General features: G+C 44.5%; 1 protein-coding gene across 3 annotated transcripts; it reads right to left on the minus strand.

Annotated features, from left to right (window-relative positions):
- Positions 1-3775: 3775 nt before the first annotated feature.
- On the minus strand, positions 3776-18183 carry HTATIP2 (HIV-1 Tat interactive protein 2). Of its 3 annotated transcripts, none has more exon segments than NM_001040563.1 (6): positions 3776-4777; positions 5373-5434; positions 5932-6069; positions 15293-15400; positions 17290-17485; positions 17822-17934. In NM_001040563.1, coding segments are annotated over 5 exon segments (729 nt in total). In that variant the 5' UTR covers position 17485; positions 17822-17934; the 3' UTR covers positions 3776-4551.
- Positions 18184-25748: the final 7565 nt, after the last annotated feature.

The raw sequence follows: 25748 nt of genomic DNA on the forward strand, positions 1-25748 counted from the left end.
GAGGAAACCTCGGGGACGCCAGGAAACGCGAGAGCGCGCGCGCCGGCTCGCGACAGCTTCCGGCCTCAGGAGCGCGGCGTCGTTCGCGTGAGCTGGGGTGGGCGGGGCGAGGGCGGGGCTCCGCCCCCCCAACGCAGGGTGGGCTCAGCGCGCGCCGAATGTGCGTGGAAGCCTGGGCTGGGCCTTGCAGCTTGTACGTACTTTTTGTGTTCTCCTCGGACTGCGGCAGACATGAGCGTTGACGCCCTCGCCTACAGCCCAGAGCCAACAGCGGCTTCGCTCCCCTAGTCCATTCCTTATTCGAGGGAAGACCGGCTAGTGGAGGACGATCTGCTTGCAGCGCCCTCTGGTGGCGGAGAAGGTCAAGCGCAGGCGAGAGCCTGGGACTCCACCCTGGTTCGGGGCCTGAGGCGCCTCTAGGGTGCGCCTCGGGAAAGGGAACTGCAGAGACCACTGAATGGAATGTACCAGGGGCCAAAGCCTGAAGGGCTGTTTTAAGCAGTTTTGTCTTTGAAGTATATGTCCCAAGTTCTAGTACCAAATGTTAGCACTGGGCTTGGCACAAATTTATCCAGTTAAACTGACCGCTATGGCCTGCCCAGGCTCTTATTTTGTCTAACATCTCAACTCATGCCTCCTCCTTGGGCCCTGCTCTCCAGGGACTTCCCTGGTGGCTCAGATGGTAAAGAGTCTGCCTACAGTGTGAGAGACCTGGGTTCTTCCCTCAGTTGGGAAGATCCTCTGGAGAAGGAAATGGAAACCCACTCCAGTACTCTTGCCTGGAAAATCCTGTAGACGGAGGAGCCTGGTAGTCTACAATCCAACACGACTGAGCGACTAAACTTTCACTCCAGCCTTTCATTTGGTGCCACCCTTTTTCCCACCTGGTAGGTACTTTTTGTCTTCGCAAGCCAGTCTCCTCAGACCATTTTTCTAAAGTAGTTTCCACTGTCATCCTAGCAGCCTCCAGTTTCTTAGCACCTGTGTGTGTGCTGTCTCTTCAGTCGCCTCCGACTCTTTGCGACCCCGTGGACTGTAGCCCACCAGGTTCCTCTGTCCATGGGATTCTTCAGGCAAGAACACTGGAGTGGGTTGCCATTTCTTTCTCCGGGGTATATTCCAGACCCAGGGATCGAACCCTTGTCTCCTACATTGCAGGTGGGTTCTTTACCACTAGCGCCACCTGGGAAGCCCTTTTTCCTTTCTTCTTTCAGTCTTTAGCCACAGTACTGTTTGAGCATGAGGGAAGGGCCATGTCTCTACTTTCATTTCTCTGGCACATAATATGTGGCCTAACTTAGATACTCAATAAATTTACTGAGTGAATAAAAAAAATTCCTTAATGAGAATTCCTTGTATTATTGCTACACTCTTCTGAAGTTTACTCCTTTTACTGTAACCTCTAGGGGACAGAATCCATCAAATACTAGTTTTGAGGTCCCCTTATATCAGGATGTGCCACTCTGCCATGCTTAAGTCGCTCAGCCGTGTCCAGCTCTTTGCAAACCTCAATGGACTATAGGCCGCCAGGCTCCTCTGTCCATGGAATTATCCAGGCAGGAATACTGGAGTGGGTTGCCATTCCCTTCTCTAGGGGATCTTCCAAACCCAGGGATTGAACCCAGGTCTCTGGCATTGCAGGCAGATTCTTTACCGTCTGAGCCAGCAGAGAAGCCCAAGAAAACTGGAGTGGCCTATCCCTTCTCCAGGGGATCTTCCTGACCCACAAATCAAACCGGGGTCTCCTGCATTGCAGGTGGATTCTTTACCAGCTGAGCTACCAGGGAAGCCCATGTTGTAGGATACTGCCAGACTATCTGCTGGCTTCGCTGGGTTACTGTTCACTGTTTACTGTTGTAAACCCACTGCCTACATGTCCAGTGGCACATAGGAGTGCCACATATTACTGAATGAACTAATGAATTCAAAGTCATTTGTTACCTGGGCTCATTCAGCTTTTTCCTTCATCCTTCCAACACACTCTCCAGCAAGGCTTATCTTTTCCCTGTCTGCATAACATCTGGAGGAAAACGTGCTAAATCCCATTAACACCCCAGGTAGCTCAGTGGAGCCACAGGTTTGATCCCTGGATTGGGAAGACCCCCTGCAGAAGGAAACGGCAACCCATTCCAGTATTCTTGCCTGGAAAATCCCATGAACAGAGAAGCCTGGCAGACTACAGTCCATGGAGTTGCATAAGAGTCGGACATGAACAACATAAGAGACTGAACAACTCCATGTTAACAGTAATCAAAATAACACCCAGTCTAGAGGGGTGACAGGGTCAGAAGTTTATCTGTCACCACAATGCTGGGCTTAGCAGGGAGCAGCTTTTTTCTTTACTCCAAAGATAAAACACAGACCATCTCCCATCACCCCGCTTCACTACTGAGATCAGAATAGAATGTTGAAGACCCGACAAAAGGTTTGTGGGTAAGGAAATAACAAACAATAATTTAAAACTGGGCACTGGGCATAGCTGCTCTTAGAGCCCACCAGCCTCAAGATATCCTCATGGGGTCCTCTCACTTCACGCCACACTTCTTGCAGCCCATGCTTGTTATCACCCACACAGACTCTTCAAGATTTCAGCCCCAAAAGAAACCAACCCTCCATGAAGAAGGAAGATGTTCTACCTCCTTCTTAAAGCCCACATTCCAAAATCTTTTCTCATCCTAAAATATGCCTCTTTCCCAGATGATTGACACTGGGCTTATCTCATCCTAAGATATGCCTCTTTCCTAGATGACTGACATTGGGAATGTCCATACCCTCTTAAGACAGACAGACACATGCACGCACGCGTGCGCACTTCCCTTATGGATCAGATGGTAAAGAATCCACCTGCATCGAGGGAGACCTGGGTTCCATCCCTGGGTTGGGAAGATCCCCTGGAGGAGGGCACGGCAACCCACTTGAATATTCTGGCCTGGAGAATCCCCATGGACAGAGGAGCCTGGCGGGCTACAGTCCGTGGGGTCACAAAGAGTCCAACATGATTGAGCAAATAAGCACAACACACACACACCCATTAAAGGGGATAGCCTGTATCTTCTGGCGTCCACTGAAGCTTGAGATTCACTACTTGGCTTCCCCCAGCACAGAAGTTAAGACGAATTTCACTGCTATCCTTTGCCCCATGATGTGTGCTCCTCTTGACTCTGACCTTTCCTTCTGCATCTTCCTTTCCTTCTGCATCTTCCTTTCCTTCTCCATAATTTTTAAAGTGAAGCACTTTGAGACATGTTAACTGGCTATGTGAACATTTTGTGGTTAATCATTAGAGAAATCCTAGACCAATAGAGAAACTCAAATATTTCTATCTTATGCATCCATGGCATGTACTGATCCAGTAACAATTAGGTGGAATTTCCTGGAAATACACGGACACTGGACCCTCTTGCCGAGTGGCTGAAAACAGAAGCTATGGATTCAGGCTGACTTGGGTTAGAATCCTGGTTCTGCTATTTCCTGGCTTTAGCTTTGGGCCTTTGGGCAAGGCACTTAGCCACAGTGAGCCTCAGTTTCCCCATCTGAGATATGGGGATGATGTGAATTATAAGGATTGCTTGGAGGGTTAAAGGACAGACAGCACATATAAAGGTTGGCATTTCGCAATCCCCTGATAAATATTAGCTGCTATTCTATCACCCCACTGGTCAATGCACTGCATATTCTGAATGAAACCTGGGCATTTTCTAACAATCTAAGGGCACCCACGACTTATCCATTCATATTAATTATTCTATTTAATTCTCCCATGAATTATATAAGCTCGGCTACATAGTAACTTTTATTATATATCCAAAAGAAGTAGTAAGGCACAATATTCACTTACACATTGAACACTCAGTCAGCACAGGGTAACTCAAAGACACAAATGTAAACAATTTTAGTTCAGAACTCATCTGCATGATACATAAAGTGTGCACTGCTGCTGTGACTTTGCAGAAAAGCATTTCAAAGCTGGCCTCTGTGCCAGCGGCATCAGAACATTAAGCTTCAACAACAGATTCCTGTGCCCATAACGCAAAAGTTCTGAGTCAGAAAATTCTGACTCAGGCCCTCCTATGAACCCCTTATTTCTGTGCAGAATATCAGACACTAGGCCACCAGAGAGCTGGTGGATCTCTATTTTTGAAAGGCTCCCCAGGTGATGTCTACTTATGTACAAGCAAGCAAATGTTAGTTGCTCAGTCATGTCTGACTTTTTGCAACCCCATGGACTGTAGCCCACCAGGTTCCTCTGTCCTTGGAATTCTCTAGGCAAGAATACTGGAGTGGGTAGCCATTTCTTTCTCCAGGGATCTTCACTACCCAGGGACTGAACCTGGGTGTCCCACATTGCAAGCAGGTTCTTCACCATCTGAGCCATGAGGTAAGCCCCAGGTTCTAAAACACTGAGGCAGAGCACAATAATTTTTTGACTGGACAAAAACTGAAAACCATAGTCAAAGCACATTTTTTTTAAGACTCTGAAATTACCAATTAGCTGGTAGGTGTTGAATCTGACAATAAAAAAAAAAAAAAAAAAAAATTTCTCCAGTGTGGTCATGGCTTGAGAGAGTCATCAGCTTTCCCCAGGTCATGGATGGCCTTGTTATCCAGCAGTTCCTTCTTCTTGTCACTTGGTCTCACGACGTTGTTCAGCATTGCTCTGACCACAGTTATCACTGGCACAGAGTGCCCACTGGCCCAAGATTCTGGTAAGGAGCCAAAGAACTTCCTAACCAGCCATTCACCTGGGCGAGATTCCTGCCTATCACATAAGAGAACTCTAAAGAGAAAAAGAAAAGCAGGGGAAGAGATGGTAAATTGCATTCAGACCATTGTTGTTGTTGCTCAGTCACTAAGTCGTGTCCAACTCTTTGCGACCCCATGGACTGCAGCACACCAGGCTTCCCCTTCCTCCCCTATCTCCCGGAGTCTCACACCATACAGGATGTTAATTGAACTGTGTCTCCCCAGATTCATGATAAAGCCCTAATCCCCAGTGTGACGTCACCCAACACTAACCCTGATGGTACCTTGATCTTGGACTGGTAACCTCCCATTCTGTGGTGTTACTCTGTTAGGACAGCCCAAACACCGATCCAGTGTGAAAACAGTCTTATTTGGGCATGAAGAGGATTCTGAAGAAGGCAGCAAACGCTACCCAGGAAATTCCAGACTATTCTGAACGTGGCACCAACAACGTAGCATCTACCCCTTTCTTGAAAGCCCAAAGCTGGGTTCTTCGAGGAAGTGCTCTCCCTCCATACAACTTCTATTCACATCATAGATATCTTATTTGTCAGTCTCTTCAAACGAAAAACCAGCTCCTAGAGAATAACCAACTTAAAGGGGTACTCCTAGGCAGTAGGAATACTTACCCAGGCCTAAATATGGAATAACGATCAAATTTTAACTCTTCAACTCTAGCTTCCACTTCCCCCTGTTAGCAAAAAACACATTTATTATGCAATCAAGACCAACTTGCTGTAATGCTAACAACAAGAGTAACTTGGGGTTTTGAAGACAATCTGCTTCTGCAGGTCTCAATATTTGTAAATATCCTCTTCCAGAGTTTTAGATTCTAGAGTCTGGAGAGTGAAGGAAGAGATGACGTGCAGTAGAAAATGAAAAAAGATGTGCTGAACTATCTCAAAGTCTCTTCTAATGCTAGAGTTCTGAGGATCTTTAATACCAGAGATGGCAACATTTCATTTCATGCTAACCAGATAATCAACAAAGGGGAAGACACTGGAAATTACCTTTCAAATCACTCTTGATTACTAAATATAGCCCTGCAAAAGAGCAGTCCCTGCAGCTATAAAAAATGCAAAACATAATGCATTTAATGCATTTTGGTATTACCTAGCATTTTTATATTATTACTGCCAAAAAGCCAGGCTTCCCCAAAGTACATAAAAGACAGAAACATGCACAAACCTTGACTTGCAGATATAAAAAATTGCTTGACTTATCAGCTCCCTTAGAGGAGAGCAAGTTGAAATGCTTGCACCCTCCAGACTTCGCCAGCTCTGCAGACTTCAGGACATAATCACGATCAACACGGACAAATCCCTCCTAAGGGCAAAAAGAATGAGTTTTTCCAAACAGCTGTGAGTTCATCTTAAAAATTACTCCTCAGCTTGGGTGGCAGGTAAGCAGTCAGTGGTGGGGAGGGGAGGGGATCCAAGCAAAATGAATCAGAGTAAAACATGAACATCAGGCTCAGACCCTGGGAAGGGCTCCGATATGACGCTCAGGACGGATGTTCCAGCTTCGGTAGCGAGGCCAGACTGTGAGAAAAACAAGGACAGTGACACTGAAACACAGACACCGAGCAAATCTGCAACGAACAAAAGGAACGATAATATCATGAGGCTTGGAAACGGTGTTTAGCCTCATGTTTCTGTGTCTTTGGTCACTTACAGTCTTACCACCCTCCTCCTGTCTTCTCTGTTTTTTTCAGTGTTAACTTTAACATGGTAGTGTCTCAGAAGAATGGCTGCCAACACCATCCAGGCACTATGAGAATGACGTCTATTTAACTTCCAACTTTTATGTTTTACAACATACTTTACTTCCCGGGTGGCTCAGACGGTAAAGCATCTGCCTGCAATGTGGGAGACCCTGGTTCGATTCCTGGGTCGAGAAGATCCCCTGGAGAAGGAAATGGCAATCCACTCCAGCACTCTTGCCTGGAAAATCCCATGGATGGAGGAACCTGATAGGCTACAGTCCATGGGGTCGCAAAGAGTCGGACATGACTGAGCGACTTCACTTTCACTTTACATGTTAGTAAGGAGTACATCTGCAAATTTTTTACTGACAGGTGTATAAGCAAGGGGGTTTCCCAGGTGGCTCACTGTTAAAGAATCTACCTGACAGGCAGGAGACATAGGTTCGATCCCTGGGATGGGAAGATCCCCTGGAGAAGGCAATGACAACATGCTCCAGTATTCTTGCTTGGGAAATTCCATGGACAGAGGAGCCTAGTAGCCTACAGTCCATGGAGTCACAAAAAAGCTGAATAAACAACAACATATAATTAAGAATGTTGGGAGACCCCTGATCTAGACTCAGTCCAGTGAGGGTAGCAGTTGGGTCTTTCTTAGTTCACATCTCAGCATCTGTACACACCCAGTACATGGTAGGTGCTCCAAAAATACTGGAATGAATAAAAGTCCAGTGAAAGCAGAAAAAAGGCAAATCCAACGAGGAAAAAAATAAGAGGCAGTCAAAGGAGGAGGGGAGAGGATGCTGTAAACAAGAGAATACGGATTCAGTTTTATTTTTAGGGTCTAACTGAAGGACACATGCCTGTATCCAGAAAAGAGAATTCCGTGTAATAGCTTCTTGGGACCACCACAAAGCCAGGCATCTTCAAATTCAGGACAGCTGAAAAGAAGTCTAAAGTCCACTGAAGTTGAACTTCACAAGTACCCACAATTATATAATGAGGTTACACATAAGGAAGATTCCAAATCTGAAGGCTGGATTACTGTCCCAGTGACTTTTTGTTTGTTTGTTTTTAATTAAAAATCTGCTCAGAGTCTCTGTAACCATTTACAGGGATTCGAAGGGGAGAGATATGGGAGGGAGGTTTGGGAGGGAGGGCACATGGGTGTGCCTAAGGTTGATTCTTGCTGATGCTTGACAACAAAACTCCTTCAATTAAGAGTAAATGAATTTTACAAAATCTGCCCTCTCGTAGGTTTTGACCCTAAATGTATGTATCTTTCACAGGATAGACAGAAGGCACTTTTGGAAACATCACAGCCAACCCCCTCACTGTGGAGATGTGACCGGCCACAAGGTCCAGCAATCCAAGAACTCCCAGCTAATAAGGGAGAGAGCTGAGAGCAGGATGCAAATTCCCGACTCTCTAAGCAGGGCTTCCCACTTGTACCCATGTTCCTTCTTACCTCACACCATCTCCAGCTACTGACAGGACTAATCCATTGTTGTGGCAGGCAGAATACTGGCCCCTCAAAGATGCCTACATCCTAATCCCCACACCTGTGAATGTGCTCGAGGCTGCACGGCCAAGGTGAATGAAGGGTGCAGGTGGACTTACGGCTGCTAACCAGCTTTTTCAGTCTCGTCTTTCACCCTCATCAAGAGGCTCTTTAGTTCCTCTTCACTTTCTGCCATTAAAGTGGTATCATCTGTGTATCTGAGGTTGTTGATGTTTCTCCCAGCAATCTTGATTCCAGCTTGTTATTCACCCCAGCCTGGGCTTTTGCATGATTTATTCTGCATATAAATCAAGTAAGTGGGGCGACAATACACAGGCTTGAGGTACTCCTTTCCCAATTCTGAAACAGTCCTTTGTTCCATGTCCGGTTCTAACTGTTGACCTGTATACAGGATTCTCAGGAGATATGGAAGGTGGTCTGGTATTCCCATCTCTTTAAGAATTTTCCACAGTTTGATGGGGTCGCAAAGAGTCGGACACGACTTAGCGCCTGAACAACAACATTCAGTAACAACAACCTTGATGCTGAAAAAGCTTATTCTGTATTATCCAAGTGGGCCCAATGTAATCACAAGAGTCCTTATAGTGGAAAAGGGTAGCAGAAAAGGAGATTGGAGTCAGGCAGTGTGAGGGGCACTGGATCCCCCATTGCTGGCTTTAAAGATAGAGGAAGGGACCATGAACCCCCGCAGGCTCTAGAGCCAGAAACGGTAAAGAAATGGATTCTCCCCTAGAGCCTGCAGAAGAGAATGCAGCCCTGTCAACACCTTGATTTTATCTCAGCAAAATCCACATCAGCCTGCTAACCAGAAGATGATAAATTTACATTGTTTTAAGCCACTAACTTTGAGGGAATTTGTTACAGCAGCAATAGGAAACTAATACAGAATTCAATTCTAAAACAAGGGGCCCAAGCGAACTTTCCAGACTTTGTATGGCAGTAGATCATAAAAGAAAACATATTCTCAGTATAGGACTGGCTATAAAGTGTTCATAAGCTAAACGTCTTCTGCAACCACCTCCCAGACCCTGAAACAGAGCATCACTGTTACCCCAGAATCCTGTTTTGTCCTCTCTTCTCATCACTCCCCACAGAGAATCTTTGACTATGTCCACGACCTGCAGGACAGGTCTGTTGTTCCTTTGCCTTTCCTTTTTTTAGATGATATAACCTTAACTCTTAGCCAGGTTATCATCCCCATCTCCTTTTGGGTTGTAGACTTTGAGATTCAATCCTAATACTGGACTCGAAGACCCACCCTACACACCGAATGCAGTTCCCTCTTGCTGCTTTTCTTAATGGGTGTGCAGCACGCTGACTTTAATACTCAGCACACTCTGAGAGTGGGATGAGACTGATCTCCTCTGAGCCATTCTCTGAATTGAGATTTTACATGTGCTGAAAATGTGCCAAGAACCACCCAAAATGACACCGAAAAATTCGAAAACACTCTACTTCTCTTCCATATCTATTTTCTTCCCCTCACTCCAATTCAGCAGAACTCTGATTTTGGTAACAGGTCCATGATTTCCAATAAAATTACACTGGTGACTAGTGAAATTCCTTTTAGTTGCTGCTGCTGGTTTAGCACTATTTCTTAGAAGGATTATTAGAACTATCTGTTAAAAAACGTTTCTTCTTTCATCAGCGTCTTTAAAGATAAGGGAAAGCTTTAGCCAATCACAAGGCTCTAGACCGACGCCGTGCCTCTCACTTAATCCAGGGCCAGTAAAGGGATAATTTGATTAAACTGAGACCCCAATTTATTTGGCTTTAGTTCTGGATCAACCTCTCCTTAATAGAGTCCTGTCGTCTCCGATTGTTTGATGAAAATTAAAGTGACATAAATACCACGGGACTTTTTTCAATCTGATTAGTCAGCTAAGGCACATCAATAGCACCCCAGCCATCAGCCTCTGGCGTCCCTCCTGTCACCCGCCTGGCAAAGGGCTGACAAGGGCTCCTTGCGGGACGAGCACCCACGCTGCTGCTGCTGCGACCCCCACGCTTGGCCCATCAGCCCTGCTCAATGGGCCCTGTTGACAAGGTGCCCATACCTTTCTCCACCGCTGTTCTCTGGACAAAGCGAAATACTGTTTTATTAGCAATCAATGGCTGTTAATCCAAAACGATTTCACAAATCCTCTGAGCCCTCAAGCTGATTATAAATACGCATTTTTCCAAGCCCACAAACTTTGAATTTCACTTCCCCCACCCTGATGCGTGGCCTTTTAGCTGGTGAATGAAACTCAAAAGCAAAGGGGTCAACGGCTTTCAAGGACTTGGAAACCAAACTAAACGTGGATCCCAGCGACGGAGTCAGAGACACCGACACACAACTGGTTTTCTCTGGAGTGAGGAAGATGCTGTTTATAGACCGAAGGGAGCTATCTTTAAAATCTAATTATTAACACCCTTTCTTGTTCTCTAGCAACTCAAATAAAAACGCAATAGAAAAAGAAACCAAAACACGCTACTCCATATCCCAGAAACACAATTTTCAGAAAAATCATATTTAGTTTCCCTAACCATATAGCAGGAAAAAAAAGACGTCTCTTCTGAGAGCATTAAGTCCATTATATTATTGTGTCTTTACGATCCACAGTCAGTGTGTTTTACCCTAAGAAAGGAATCAGAGTCCTTCTAGAAAAAGGAATTGATTAAATAAATTGCCACTATAAATTTCCTTTTCCAGTACCAGCTCAAAAGAATAAGCACAATATATTTATATGACACAGCAGAGAGAGCTTTGTGAGCTCCACAAACATCTAAGGAGATAAATTCTCTAATTACTCTTTAAGTCTTATGACAATCCAAAGCTACTAAGTATTCTTTCTAATCTGCCAACGCCTGCACACTGGGAACACTGTGCCTTAGGAATAATTCATCCTGACACAGTACTTCAATTCTGACTGATAGGACAAGCAAGCAGCGGGAATGACGCAAGGTCAAGAAGAATCTTTTCCAAGAAAGGAGGATCTATCATCCCGCAAAGGGTCCCACTTGGCCATATTTCTGCTTCAGATTCTTTCTCCTCCACTCCCTTTTCAATCCAACCCTACAAATCAGACTAGAAAACAAAGAGATGCTGACCAACAATGGACGGTATGACCTGAGACCCCATTTGTTCCTGTCCTGGAGAGCACATCTGTACTTCATGTACAGAGTAGGAAGCAAGGTCTTGGTGAGCAAAGGAGCTCTGGAGAGAAAAACAAAATCTTACAGAGATTCCTGAGTCAATCTCCATGTTCTCACACATTTTTTTTTCCATTCGGAGCACTCTTTTCTCTGTGTTTTAAAAGTCAAAGAATTTTGCAGGCCAAAGGAGCTGCAGTGGTCATCTCCCTCTCAGCACAGACAAGGAGGCCGTGGTCCACAGGAGCTAACTGGCATACCCAAGGCCCCATAGCCACTCGGTATCCAAACAGAGCCTATACTCTGGGTTCCCTGAACCATCTGGGACCTCATCACTTCACAAGTCCCCTTCTAGACATCAAAGAAAACAGTAGAGGTGACAACAGGGGCTGGCAAACTTTCCCTCTATAGGATAAGACAGTAAATATTTGCAGATTTACAACTGTAATTACACAGCTCTGCCATCATTGTGCAAATGTAGCCATTAATAATAGATAAAGTAATGAGAATATTTCAATAAAATTTTACTTATGGATACAGAAATTTGAATTTCTTACATCCTCATGTGTCATGACACATTTTTCCTCTTTGAAAATTTTTAACCACTTAAAAATATAAAAACATTCGTAGCTCAAGGGCTATTCAAAAACAGGCAGGCTGTATTCGGCCCACAGCAGTGTGCAAGCGCCTGGTTTAGAAGAGTGTATTATTAGAATCAGAAGCCCAGAGATTCAATGATGCCTAATAAACGTGACAGTAGCTGTGTTAATCACATTAATGGCACCGTTCATTTGACAGACTCCAAAAGCCTGGACTTCGGAATCCTGTGCTGAGCTGGTGAGGAGATAAATGAAAAGAAGAAACTACAATAACACCCCCTTCAAACTCACTAACCAAATCCTTCTCTTAATAAGGAGAAAGCCCCATTCTCAGTGGCACCTGTGAGTTCTTTGCACTTCACTTACAGCCAATGTAGATCTGGTTTTCAAGGGATATTTCAAAGTTCACTGGCACGTAAGTTACATACCAAAGCAATGTGAAGGTCACCTGGGTCAACAGTTCCTGGAAAACCAGCAGGTGAGGAGGACTAACACTGCCCAACGCCTCCTGAAAGCAGGCCCAGCACGAGGAAGAGAGTTGGCTGCATCAGAACCCCCCAAGAAGTCTATTAAAAACACGCTTTCAGATACAACACATCTGGATTAGGGCCAGGTCATGAAGTCAACCTCTGATACAACACATCTGGATTAGGTCATGAAGTCCCTGCACTGATTAGACAACTATGGCGTGTGAATGTGAAAAGAAGATCAGCATCTCACCAGCTGCTGCTAAAGGAAATGGTTTTGCAAACAGCTCAAGACGGGCTAACAGACCCTAGCACCAGTGTCAGTAGAAATCTTGGTAGACTGTATTTGAGGTTGCAACATCAAAATTCATATGTTGAAGGCCTAATCCCCAGCTAATGTACCCTTGTTTGCAGATGTAATTAGTTCAGATGAGGTCATACTGAGTAGTTGCTCAGTCATGTCCAACTCCTTGCAACCCCATGGACTATAGCCAGCCAGGCTCCTCTATCCACGGAATTCTGCAGGCAAGAATCCTGGAGTGGGTAGCTGTACCCTTCTCCAGGGGATACCCTCCAGGAAGCTATACCCTTCTGACCCAGGGACTGAACCCAGGTCTCCCGCATTGCAGGCAGATTCTTTACAGTCTGAGCCACAAGGGAAGCCCCATACTGAGTATGGTGGTTCTTAATTCAGTTCGACTAGACTTGTTATAAAAAGGAGAAATTTGAACACTGCCACAGGCAGTGGCACTAGTGGTAAAGAACCCACCTGCCAGTGCAGGAGACACTGACTCCAGTTTGACCCCTGGGTCAGGAAGATCCCTTGGAGAGGGGCCTGGCAACTCACTCCAGTATTCCTGCCTGGAGAATCCCACGGACCGAGGAGCCTGGCAGGCTATAGTCCATAGGGTCGCATAGAGTCAGACAGACTGAAGTGACTTAGCATGCACACACAAGTACGTAGGAAAAACGCTATGAGAGGAGACACAGGGAGAAGTCAGCCATCTGCAGGTCAAAGAGAGAAGCCTGGAAAGCATCCTTCCTTCCCAGCCCTCAAAAGCGACCAACACTGTCAATACCCCAATCTCAGATGTGCAGGCTTCAGGCCTGGGAGATATGAAATTCCTGTTGTTTCAGCCACGGGGGTTATCATTTTTTGTTATGACAGCCCTAGCAAACTAATACAATGAAGGTCAGAGGGAAATAAGTGGGCTACTCTGATGACCTCAACACTAGAGATAGAAACCCTGAATTTCTTGAAGTTCCTGTACTGGAAACTCGGGTTCTAGATGAAAATGTGGGCTATTTCAGTTACAAAACAGCTACAGAATGACACTTAGCTAGCCACCAACTTTGCAAAAGCCATCCAATGACCTTTTTAAAAAAAAAACCAAACTGACAGGGTTCCTGACCAGAATACCAGGTAGGGTGAGGCCCCCATCAAACAAGTACCTAGCCACTTGTGAACTGTCACTTCTTTTAAACTGCCTTAAGTCATCACAACCTCCAAGCTTCATACTGCATCCAATCTAAATTAGTTTCAAATTAAAAACAAAAAAGACTTTCTGGAAGAAATGTCAGCTTATTTCCTGTCACTATCTTAAACCATTTATGCCTTAACTAATTTCTGAGATTATATATTTGGTTTACTAGTCTTTTCCTTACTCATTAGTTACTTTTATCTTTTCAAACTGTTTGGAGAATGAAAGGTATTGAGCAGCCTGTGGGGTGGAGAAAAAACTCCCTCCCCCAAAAAAATATTCTAGATAGGGAACACACCCAAATCCTGATTAAAACTGCATTATGCAATCTGAATGCAATAAAACAATTTAGACCTTCCCCTGGAGAGCCCTATGAGATTTGCCTTCTGTCATGAAAATCAACCGCTCTATGCCTAATGCAGTGTTTTTTATTTTGCTGAGTCACCACCAAAGTCAGGTTGGCAGTTGAGACCGTGGAACCTGCAGTGTACTAGAACAAAAATTTTTCCATGCTTTTAGAGGACACAAGGCTTGTGACTGTCCCTGGGAAAGAAAAGACTGCATGAGCTGCTCGGCAGGAAAATGACCCTTCGTTGGAAAGATGATATGCCAATTCCTGGGAGAGTCAAACTTCTTGATAATCCTCACTTCTCAGCAAAGAACTCATAAACCAGACTGTTCCTCTGGGCACATGGCAAAACTACAGAAAATCTGGAAATTCATCCCTAATGAAAGCATAAATACAATTATTCTTTGGATTGTCCAGAGAAATATATCTGAGCCTAACTTCTTGGTTGGTATAAATCAATAGTTCTTAACTGTGTGTTCTCTGAATGATTCTGATGCCCGGGCCTGTTTATAAACCTATGGTAAGCCCGCATGGGACCATCGTCGTCCTGCATATTAACAGACATGTTTAACTCCAGCAAGTAAATTCTGTCAGAGAGATAAACTATAGTCAAGGTATGAATCAAATAAGATGTATGCATTAACACTTCCCCAGGATCTACATAGTAAGCTTTGATTTCTAACTATATAGTAAAGTTTGACTTCTAGATAGAGGCCAATGCAATTTAGAATGCAATTTATCATTAAAAAGCAAATAAAATGTGTGTGAAGACAGTTCCGAGTCAGTTAAGGCTGAATCACCACAGGATCATCGCTGGAGGCTGAGTCATCACTGGAAGCTAGCTGAATCGTGCCTCTGTTCTGATGTTCTAGCACAGAAGCTTAAGGCTCTGCATGGAAATAGGTTGAAGCAAATCACTCAAGTGAGAGAGATCAATTTAAATCATTTATAAAGAAACAAAAACACTTACTGCTAAGAGCATGAGCCAGTTACTTTTACTCAAACCTTAGTTAGAGGATGGAGTGACCACAATATTTGCAAAAGGCAAGACCATGAAATATCTATGATGGGATATGAACTCAAGGATTATGTTGAAGGAAAGATGAATTTATCAGTACTATTCAAAGTATAGCAAATACTAGGGCAGCACATGGAATCTTAAGTGTTAAGTGCTAATATTAGCTAATTAATGTGCTAATTAAGCACAGCAAATAGAAAGCAAAAGGGGGAGCAAAAACAGAATCTTTGACGTGACTGACAAGAGAAAAGGGAAAAGGGTGTATTTCTTCCTTACCGCCCCAGCTTTTTTTCTGGTGGTACCCAGGCAACAGAATCCAACATCATGACCTTGAAAGGCAGAAGCATAGTCATCCAGTTTCTCAAAGTCCACCACTTCTTGATTCTAGACAACAGAGACATAGTTGTATATTACTTGATGTTATTAAAACAAAACAAACAGGAAAAAAATACCCCCTCTAGATTTAAAGAATAAATGAGAGAATATTAGTAGAGTCAATTCACTTAACATCACATTTTGCAAGCTCATTTTCTTCCAGAAAAAGCAATAAATCTAAATTTAAACATCAACAATGTACTTAAATGTCTACACTACACACAACTGGACTACAGGTGATCTAGCTCTCTTAAGCCAGGTTCAAATATAATTTTCTCTCTGGAAAAATAAAAGACTTCTCTGTATATTACCAGGAGAAATACCAATGAGGTATAATGTCAAGGAAGGAAATGGTTTCTGGAATCTCAAAACCTAGGTTTGAGTCTTAGGTTTGCTGCTTACTAGGCATGATAATCATTTTGGCCAAGTTATTCATATGCCTTAGCAATAAAATGTGTTCCTTCGGCAATAAAATGTGAAAGATAATCTTTCTTTCAGTCTAAACCAGCACTATAATCAGGCAGCAGGTGCTTGACAAAAAGCCATATTCCTAGGTCTCATGCCAACACTGCACTTTTGATAAGCACCCTTGCTAATTCTCACACTCATGAACATTCATGAAACACCATCTAACCTCTTAAGTTTGCTGTGAAATTTAAAAAAGAAAAGTTTCAGAAGTTCCCATCATCCAGGAGTTTACATAAAATGTTGCTTTTCCCTCTCTTTCAAAAGCATTTTCCTGGCACTGTACCCAGTGCTGAAGAAAAGAATGCTTACAGAAAGTGCCTGAGCAAAAGAAGTGCCACCAAAACTCGACCATCAAAGCACAGAACTCCATTTGTTTCTAACGGCCAGAAGTGTCCGACTTCATGCCCCATGAAGTCAGACTATGAAGATCACATATTACCTGCCTACATCTGAACAAAGATGTCCATTTGGAACAGAAAAATCCTGAGACCAAAAACATATGCAAAATGACCTGCAGGAGTCAAGGGCATTCATCTGTTAGACAGTTGTTAACTGGAATGTTCCACCTGTGAAACCTGTGGCAACAGTTGGGAGATATCAGAATTACACCACAGTTTAATTTACCACAGTTTACAAATTACTTCCTTTACAAATTTCCACCAAGATCAAGCTTCAGATATTTAGAGAATTAGCACCAGACTGCAATCTGCTGTGTCAGTGGGTCAACCAAGAAAGTGTAAGTGACAGGAAAAGGATGATTCAACTTACAGACACAAGCCTGCAGCCCTAAGTCAGGCAGGGCAAATTCTTGCAGCTGAAAAACCGCACCTCTCAGTGCCAGAAAGTGTTTCCCACTCCACAAACTGATTCACTGACATTAGTGTGGAGTGGACAGGTAAACAAAACAAGCAATGGGGTTGAGAAAATTGCCCAAGGACTGTTTTCTCTAGAAGCCATGGCAACGTGGCTCTTCTCTTCCTCCCTGGCCTCCCTTTCACCTAGGCTCCACCTTATGGGGGTCTGGACTGAAAGAAGGGCTTTGTTCAAGTGAGGAGGAAGCCCACTCGGACATACAATCCAGCTTCCAGTAAAGCCTCTCATAGACCAATAGTGGTCACACTTGCACACCTCTTGAGATGAAGTGAAAGTTGCTCAGTCGTGTCCGACTCTTTGCGACCCCATGGATTATACAGTCAATGGAATTCTCCAGGCCAGAATACTGGAGTGGGTAGCCTTTCCCTTCTCCAGGGGATCTTCCCAACACAGGAACTGAACCGGGGTCTCCTGCATTGCAGGCAGATTCTTTACCAACTGAGCTATGAGGGAAGTCCGAACACCTCTTGGGGCCACCGCAAGCCATCCCGCAGAAAATACCCTCACCCTGCAGAAACACTGCGGGGACACTTTTGAGTCACAGCGCAAATACCCACCACGTTTTTATAAGCTTCCTCGTCCAACGTGAGCTTCCTCCGGCCAATCAGCGTGACTTTGGAAAACAGGCCCTGTTCCAGAATTTCTTTCAAGAGCACTCTGCCGGTTTCCCCGCTGGCGCCCAGAATAAAGACGGATTTATTCTGCATCCTGAAGTCTTCCCGAAGCTTCGGCAGGGCTTCTGTCTCGGCCATGCTGCAAAAATAACATTAACAGGTGCTGGTCTCGGGACGTTTAAGGGGCGGCCGTGCTTCCCCCGGAACAAAGGTGGGTGGGTTGGTCTGGAGGAAGGTACGGTTCTTCTCCGCAGTCGGGGCCCAGGGGAAAGTGCAGAGTCACCGGCAGGGCGTGGCTCCCTGGCCGTTCCCCAGCACCTGAGCCAATCCACACCTCAGAAGGGGCTGGAACAGGGGCTGCGCCAGGTGCCACAAATTGCCGTTACCAGGGAGCCCGTGTCCCCGACTCTGGCCCCTCCTTCCTCCAACCACAGGGGGTACGGAGCCTCCTCGGTCCCCCAAGCGGAGGGGTTACCTGAGGCTGGCCCCCTGCCCCACGTCCTCGGGCTGCAGCAGGAGCAAGGCGGCTACTAGCGCCGCCACCCCCGCCGCAACCGCGGCGCTCAGCGCTGCGCACCGGGACATCTGGCCATCCCTCCAGCCCCGAGTTCCTCGTCCCCTGGCACGCCTCGGCGGGGCCCCTCCCAGCTCGACGCCTACCGGGACTTCGTCTTCCGGGTGACTTCCGGGTATCGCTGCTCGCCCCGCCCAGAGGGATGGGGCCCTGTGGGGCCAGAGGGTGCGGCCCAGGCGCGCCTTGAGCACGTGGCTGCGCCCATCTGGGTAGAAAGCTCGGAGACCTCTACCTCAATGTCGGGGATCTCTGGGCTCCTCTCTCCAGCGTTCTTCCTCACCCTCTGGGCTGAGCTGGCCTGCATCCAAGGTCTCCGGCCAGTCGCCTTGACCTGCGTTTGACCCTTTTCAAAACCTATAATGTCAACTGCGTGTTGAAAATCTTCATCTTGAATTCACATTGAAACGTAACCCTTCCCTTCCAGCCGCCCCCAAACAGCAGTAAAACCAGTCTGCTCCTTGCCTCTCTTGGGTGTCACTGTCTATTCATTTGCACAGTCTTCACCCCTTCCCTCTCAAGTCAGAAATTCCGATTCTCCCCTTTGACTCCTTTGGCAGGCCTTTCCACATTCTAGATTAATCACCAAGGCCTCCATCCTCTCTGCCTTTTAATTATTTCTCTTATGCAATTCTGGCTCTCACCTTATCTCACCAGTACAATTGGTTTCCCTGCTTAGGTTCTAGATGGTTAAGCCAAAGCAACCTTCTACACCCGTTCCCCTGTACACTCTTCATAGCCAAGATCCATGGATTAGAACATAGCTATCTACACTGGGACTGTCCCAGATTTTGGAAGTCCTGGACAGGAGTTAGAATCATAAGCCAGAACCTGTACAACAGAGATAGATTGTGTTGTGGACTTTGGTCATTTTTGGCTGCCCAGCATTCAAATACTCTTATTTTGTGCTGTGCTTAGTCATTCAGTTGTGTCCAACTCTTGGCGACCCCATAGACTGTAGCCTGTCAGGCTCCTCTGTCCATGGGATTCTCCAGGCAAGAATACTAGAATGGGTTGCCATTTCCTTCTCCGAATCTTATTTTAGGGAATTCCAAAATTAATGGGATACAGGGCTCTACCTCCTACTCTAGAAGTCAAGTAAAACATGTTTCCTCTCCCAACTGCCAGGGAATTATTTTACATGCAGGTGAGACCTAGGCTCAGCCAGTCAGACACTTCTTATCCAAGTTTTTCACTTTGGAAGGTTATACAATGATGCTGTGGGAAGCTGAGATAGAGTTTGGTTGGACAGAGCAACTGTATAGGGTAATGGCATCCTGGGATCTGCCAGTGATCTGATGGTCTGATTGGTTGCTTCACTTTCTTTAATTCCTGCCTGTGTTCAAAGGCTGTTTATTATACTTCCTCTTATTCTTTTCTTTCTTTCCTTTCTATTTTTTTGACAATAGTTTCATTTTCTGCTTTAGCTAACCAGAGCTATTTTCTGTTGCTTGCAACCAAAAACCTTAACTGATACAGAGCAGAGTGTTTCCTTCCCTGCTGGTCTGCCACAGTGTTGAATTCTTCTATTAGAGTTCCTAGAGCTTTTCTGCTAAAAGGCAACTTAAAACCATGCCAGCTAACACTGTCTCAAGAATTCATTAATCAAATCTGTTGCAGAGATGATTAGCATTGTAGTGTTAATTCTCTTTAAAAAAAAATGTGTCATAATTAATATACAATAAAATCAGTTAGGTTCAGTTGCTCAGTTGTGTCTGACTCTTTGCAACCCCACGGACTACAGCATGCCAGGCTTCCCTGTCCATCACCAACTCCCAGAGCTTGCTCAAACTTATGAGCAAGTCAGTGATGCCTTCTAACCATCTCATCCTCTGTCATCCCCTTCTCCTGCCTTCAATCTTTCCCAGCATCAGGGTCTTTTCCAGTGACTCAGCTCTCCACATCAGGTGGCCAAAGTATTGGACTTTCAGCTTCAGCATCAGTCTTTCCAATGAATATTCAGGACTGATTTCTTTTAGGATTGACTGGTTGGATCTCCTTGCAGTCCAAGGGACTCTCAAGAGTCTTCTCCAACACCACAGTTCAAAAGCATCAATTCTTCAGCATGGATACATAGAATAAAATGCATGGATGGAAAAAGTCCTGTTCCATGCTTTTAGATAATTGTGTATTCATCTTCACAACCACCACTAGAAACAAGATACAGAACATTTCTGTCACCCCAGAAAGTGCCTTCAATCCCCGCCATCCCAAAGGCAACCATTTTCTAAGCTATCAGTAGGTTAGTTTTGTCTGTTATAGGACTTCATTAAATATAATCATACAGCACATACTCTTTTCTCTCAAGTTTTTTGCTCAGCATAATGTTTTTAAGATTCATCTCTATTGTTTGTAGGTCTGTGTTATGACTTTCATGGATCCCATGCACTTCAATGAGCCCCTTCCTTCATAAAAAATAAAATTTATCTCTTATAACTGTGTTGCTATAATGACAAATATATATTATGTAATAAAACATTTTCATCAACCTAAAAGTTCATTTTTTCCTTCTGATTTTAAAAGAAATTAAAACATTTTCATGGGCCTGGGTGCTGTGCCTACTATGCTAAATGGGTAAGTCAACCTTGGTTGCTTCATGTATCAGCAGTTTTGTTCCTTTTTAATTGCTGAGTAATAGTCCATTGGATGAATAGCCCATGACATGTTTAAACATTCTGTTGATGAACATTTGGTCTGTTTCCTGTTTTTGGCTATTATGACTAAGACTCCCGTGAACATTTATCTCCTTGTCTTTCTGTGGACACAGGTTTGATTACTCTTAGGTAAATACCTAGGATAGGAATGACCAAGGATTTCTCCCACCCGCTCTTTTAAAAATTTAGTCATTTCACTGGATATTACATGGTCTTTCTTGTCTTTAACAATAGAGCTCTGAGTTTTATCAAGCCACACGGCTGACCATTTATATTCTATATTTCCCAACATCACTTGCAAGTCCATTTGAACATGTGACAATGTTTTAGCCAATTAGCTACAAGCGGAGATAATATGTGCGCACTCAAGTCACATTTTAATAAGAAAACTACCTGCTTTCCCTTCCCTTTCCCTTTCCTCCTTTCCTTATGCCAAGATGTGAACGTGGTATGAGTGAGCCAGCTCTAACCATAAGCAGAATGGCAGAGTAAGAAGCTGGACCCTGAGTCCCTGCATCAATTCATAGAACAGAGCTACCTGCCTACTACCCTGGACTGTTCGCCCACTTCCGGGCTGTGGGATAGGTCGACTTCTGTCATGTTGGAGCCACTATCATGTGTCACAGCAGCTTCCTCAGCATTTTGCCTAATATAAGATGCTTTGAGTCAATCATATCGATGGATACTCACTGGATACTGGACACTGATTCTCTAATGTGAACTAAATACTGTTCTAGGTACTAGAGACTTTTCCAGGATGAATCCGATACAAGATAAATGTACTCTCACCTGAGATGGTAAGTTATGAATACTCGGGGAGCTAAATAAAAGTACAAGTTAACATTATCTAACATCTCCCAAACTTTCATAGGGTAGCATGTGCTAAATGCAAATGAGTGACAAGGGATGGAAACTCAGAAAAAGATAAGCCCATGGAGAAGGCAATGGCACCCCACTCCAGTAGTCTTGCCTGGAAAATCCCATGGACGGAAGAGCCTGGTAGGCTGCAGTCCATGGGGTCGCTGAGTCAGACACAACTGAGCGACTTCACTTTCACTTTTCACTTTCATGCATTGGAGAAGGAAATGGGAACCCACTCCAGTGTTCTTGCCTGGAGAATCCCAGGGACAGGGGAGCCTGGTGGGCTGCTGTCTCTGGGGTCGCACAGAGTCGGACACGACTGAAGCGACTTAGCAGCATGACTTTTCTTCTCTGACAGTTGGTGAGCATCAGTGCCCTTAGATAAACGGACACAACCTAGACTACTAAGGCAGCAGGGCCACAACATTTCAGAGCAAATAGGAAGGGAAAAGCATAAGGGAAGGAGATAAGGGAACACAAGAAAGCTGGGGTAGCATGGAAAGGCCCTGGGCCAGAAGACCTGCCTGCCAAGTCCACGTTTGACATTACCTTTGACTTAGATGAAGTTTCTTCATTTATCTTGGCATCCATTTTCTTATGTGTAAAATGGGAACTGTTTTATGATGTTCACTTTGCTCCAAGAAACAGAGACTCACTAATGCTAACTACAGTAAAGACAATGAATATTGTAATACCCACATAGTGTGTATGGGAGACAGAATCTCAGAGAAATCTGAAAACAGAATCAGCTGTAGGATCAGGCCTCAGGGAGAATGGAACTAGAAGGTAGTTCTGCATTTAAGTCAGATGTAGAGTCTTTACCATCAGGGATCCAGGTGTCTTTTCTTTAGAGCTATATTTTTAGTAACACCTTCATTAAGACTTCTGTTTCAAGCTATTGAAATGTCAGCTCAAGATGTTTTGAGCAAAGAAAAATATATATACTGGATTACATAATAAAAAACAAAAATTCTGTGTGTGAAAGCCTTGGGCATCACTGAAGTCAGGCGGTCAGCCAGTGGAGCTAGGACTCAGTCCCTCTTCCTCCCTTGGCTCCTCTCTCCTTCATGTTGGCCTGACTCTCAGACCTCACAAGGTGACTCAAAGGTGGTGGGAAGGTCCAGCCTATCACCCCCCCCCCCACCATTTTAATCAAGGTTCAAGATAGGAAAGACATGGCACTCAAAATGGGTAATTGAAGGCAAGGGTACTAAATGGATGATGTTTCAAAGAGCAAAAGAGAAGAGGGGATCAGTTCATCAAAACTTAGACAGAGAGGGCTGTCTTATAGGATACAGTGAGTTTGGAGCAACTGCACAGAGAAGGAATTGAGGGAATAATAGCTCAACCTCACTCCCTTCCACCTTTTTGGTGCAGCTTGTGGGACCTTAGGTCCCTGACCAGAGATTGAACCCATGCTCCCTGCAGTGGAAGCATGAATTCCTAATCACTAGCCGGCCAGGGAATCCTCTTCCCCCTCCCTTGATCTCCTGCTGGTACTAATTGATCAGAAGGAGCTTAGACTGTGCAGACCAGTTTTATTCAGGGCACAGAGCCAGGGGCAGGGATGAAGAGAGTGGATTATTCAAGATATCAGTGCATCCTCTGAGATTTAAGTCCAGTGGAAAAGGCCAAATCACAAGCAAAAGTTCCTTCTTAGTTAACTGCATCTCCTTAGTTCTGACTGAGAAGAACTAAGGAGACCACCCTGACCATCAGGGTAGACAGAGGAATGAAGCCCGCTGCTGCTGCTAAGTCACTTCAGTCGTGTCCAACTCTGTGCGACCCCATAGATGGCAGCCCACCAGGCTCCCCCATCCCTGGGATTCTCCAGGCAAGAACACTGGAGTAGGTTGCCATTTCCTTCTCCAATGCAGGAAAGTGAAAAGTGAAAGTGAAGTCGCTCAGTCTTGTCCGACCCTCAGCGACCCCATGGACTATAGCCTACTAGGCTCCTCTGTCCATGGGATTTTCCAGGCAAGACTACTGGAGTGGGGTGCCATTGCCTTCTCTGGAATGAAGCCTAGATGAGGTCAGCTCCTCATGTCTGAAAGTACCACCTCAAGGAAAGCAGCAATTTGGATTCCTTTCTTTTCTTCTCTGATTGCTGTGGCTAGAAAATAGAGGTCACTATTAAAAAAGAAAGAAGAATGGGTTTAAACAGTATTCAAGGTGGCCATACTTCTTCCCCATTTATTATCCCATTTATTCATAAATATGTATGCTGGATGACTTTTTTTACAAAGGAGAGCTGTAAATAAATGTAGCACTATTAAGCTATCTGGTGGGGCACAAAGAATTTAGATTTGGTAAAGATAGGTGTTTAGAAGAAAATTTTGCTATATTCCTGTCACAGAACAAATACAGGCATGAACTGCATTCAGCAATTTAGGTGCTGATTTGGTGTATTTTTCATGTTCTTGACAGTAACTTTTTTCCCTTTTGGAAGTTGTAGAAGTGAAGAGATGCTGGCATATGTACCCACATGTTTCCTGCTACCATGCTAATTTTTGTTTCATTTTATAGATGAAAACTGAGTCACATTTCTGTTAAATATTTTATGTAAGATCATAGAATTAAAGTTTGATACCAGGACAAGACCTTGGATACCCAGATCAATGACCAACTGTTTAGTGATTCCAGTACAATTCTAGAATAGTCTTCAGGAAAGCATAGTTTCTCTTGTTTTTAGCTGATTGTCCTGTATGTGTTGTATTATTCAGTTCCCTAGCATTTTTAAGAGTGTTCTCTCATTGGCCAATGCTAAAGAATAATCAATGCAAAGACACTGTAGTCGGTGAGAGTATGGCTGGTTTTGAGGGCCAAAAATCAATATGGCTGAACTGGAGGGATAAACACCTGGAGCAGGGGTGGGGACAGGATAAGCAGGCAGGGCCAGATGGTACCTGACCTCAAAAGATAAACAATCACTTATAATTATTAATTTTAATTTTTAAATTTGGGGAAATTATTTCTTTTCATTATATTTTTATTGGTTTTCTTCTATTTAAGGTAGCCACATATTACCTGAATTACTAGTAATACATTTATTAGTTGTTGTTGTTCAGTCTCTGAGTCATGTCTGACTCTTTGTGACCTATTAATACACTTAATAAGGTATTTAAAAGTGAGGACATTTAAAAAATATTAAGAATAGATGATTATATAGGATACATGGGATATGATGAATTCAAGAAGGTAATATCTGAATGGGAAAAGTTTGTGAAATGCTGGTGTACTGGGCATTTCTCATTTGCCCCATCATATCCACTTTCTACCCTCTATGCCCTTCTCTCTGTGACGGCAGAGCTGACCTCTAAAGCCTGTAATATTCTGGCTTGTCCTCTAGTTTCTAGTTGGATTTGGCCAATGGGAGGCACTGGTTATCTGAAAGGGGGAAGAGAGTGAGCTAAGGGTCTTTATTTCCCCATCTCCTTCTCTACAGAGTCACTGGGGTTGGTCCTCTGCCAAGAGGCACAACTCCCATCATTCAGATCTCCCTCACAGATACAGACACCCTCTCCAAGTTCTTGGAACCACCTCCCGCCACACCTCTTCAGACCCAGCTATTGTTAGCACTGGGACACAGCACCATTCCCTGTTGGATTTTCCTTAACCCTCCCCACACTTATAAATCTTCTCTTATTAAATTCTCCTCCACTGTCCCATTTGAACAACTCTCCGTCCATGGGGTTCTCCAGGCAAGAATAATGGAGTGGGTTGCCACTTTCTTCTCCAGGGAATCTTCCCAACCCAGGGATCGAACCCAGGCCTCCCACATTGCAGGCAGACACTTTAACCTCTGAGCCACCAAGGAAGCCCTGGTCCTGCCAGAACACTGATCAACAGGCCTGATGTGGTGGAAAGCGTGAACTTTGAAATCAGACAGAAGATTTGAATCTTGGCCACTTAAATAGCTTATGTGACCTTGGGCAAGTCCAGGTAGATAAGCATGGTATTCATCAACCCAGGAAGACTACCCTGTGAGTCCAGGCACCACATCTATCTCACTGATATAGTCCTGGTTCTTGGGGTAGTGTTTAATACTTATGTTAACTAAAAAAGATGTGCAACTTGAGAGTTGTGAGTTAAGTTTTATTTGGGGCAAAATGAGGACTGCAGCCCGGGAGGCAGCATCTCAGATAGCTCTGAGAGACTGCTCCAAAGAGGCAGTGGGGGAAAGTCTATAAGGTTTTGGTGAAGGGGCAGTTCAGTACCATGAAGCACTCATTTTACAAAAGGCTTTTTGTTAGTCATGATGTCACCATGAAGGGATTTAGTGCTTCTCTAGATGCAAGGATTAAGATCATAAAATC

The sequence above is a fragment of the Bos taurus genome, chromosome 29, assembly GCF_002263795.3.
Source record: "Bos taurus isolate L1 Dominette 01449 registration number 42190680 breed Hereford chromosome 29, ARS-UCD2.0, whole genome shotgun sequence".
NCBI lineage: Eukaryota > Metazoa > Chordata > Mammalia > Artiodactyla > Bovidae > Bos > Bos taurus.

Bases quoted from the DNA above. Each gene is read 5' to 3' on its own strand.
- HTATIP2 (XM_005226759.4), bottom strand. From the start codon at position 18,125: ATGGGCGCAGCCACGTGCTCAAGGCGCGCCTGGGCCGCACCCTCTGGC. The intron at 5,435-5,931 runs GTTTGTGCATGT...TTTTGCTAACAG, and splicing joins TTTTATATCTGCAAGTCAAG to GGGGAAGTGGAAGCTAGAGT. The intron at 4,778-5,372 runs GTAAGTATTCCT...TTTTCTCTTTAG, and splicing joins TATTCCATATTTAGGCCTGG to AGTTCTCTTATGTGATAGGC.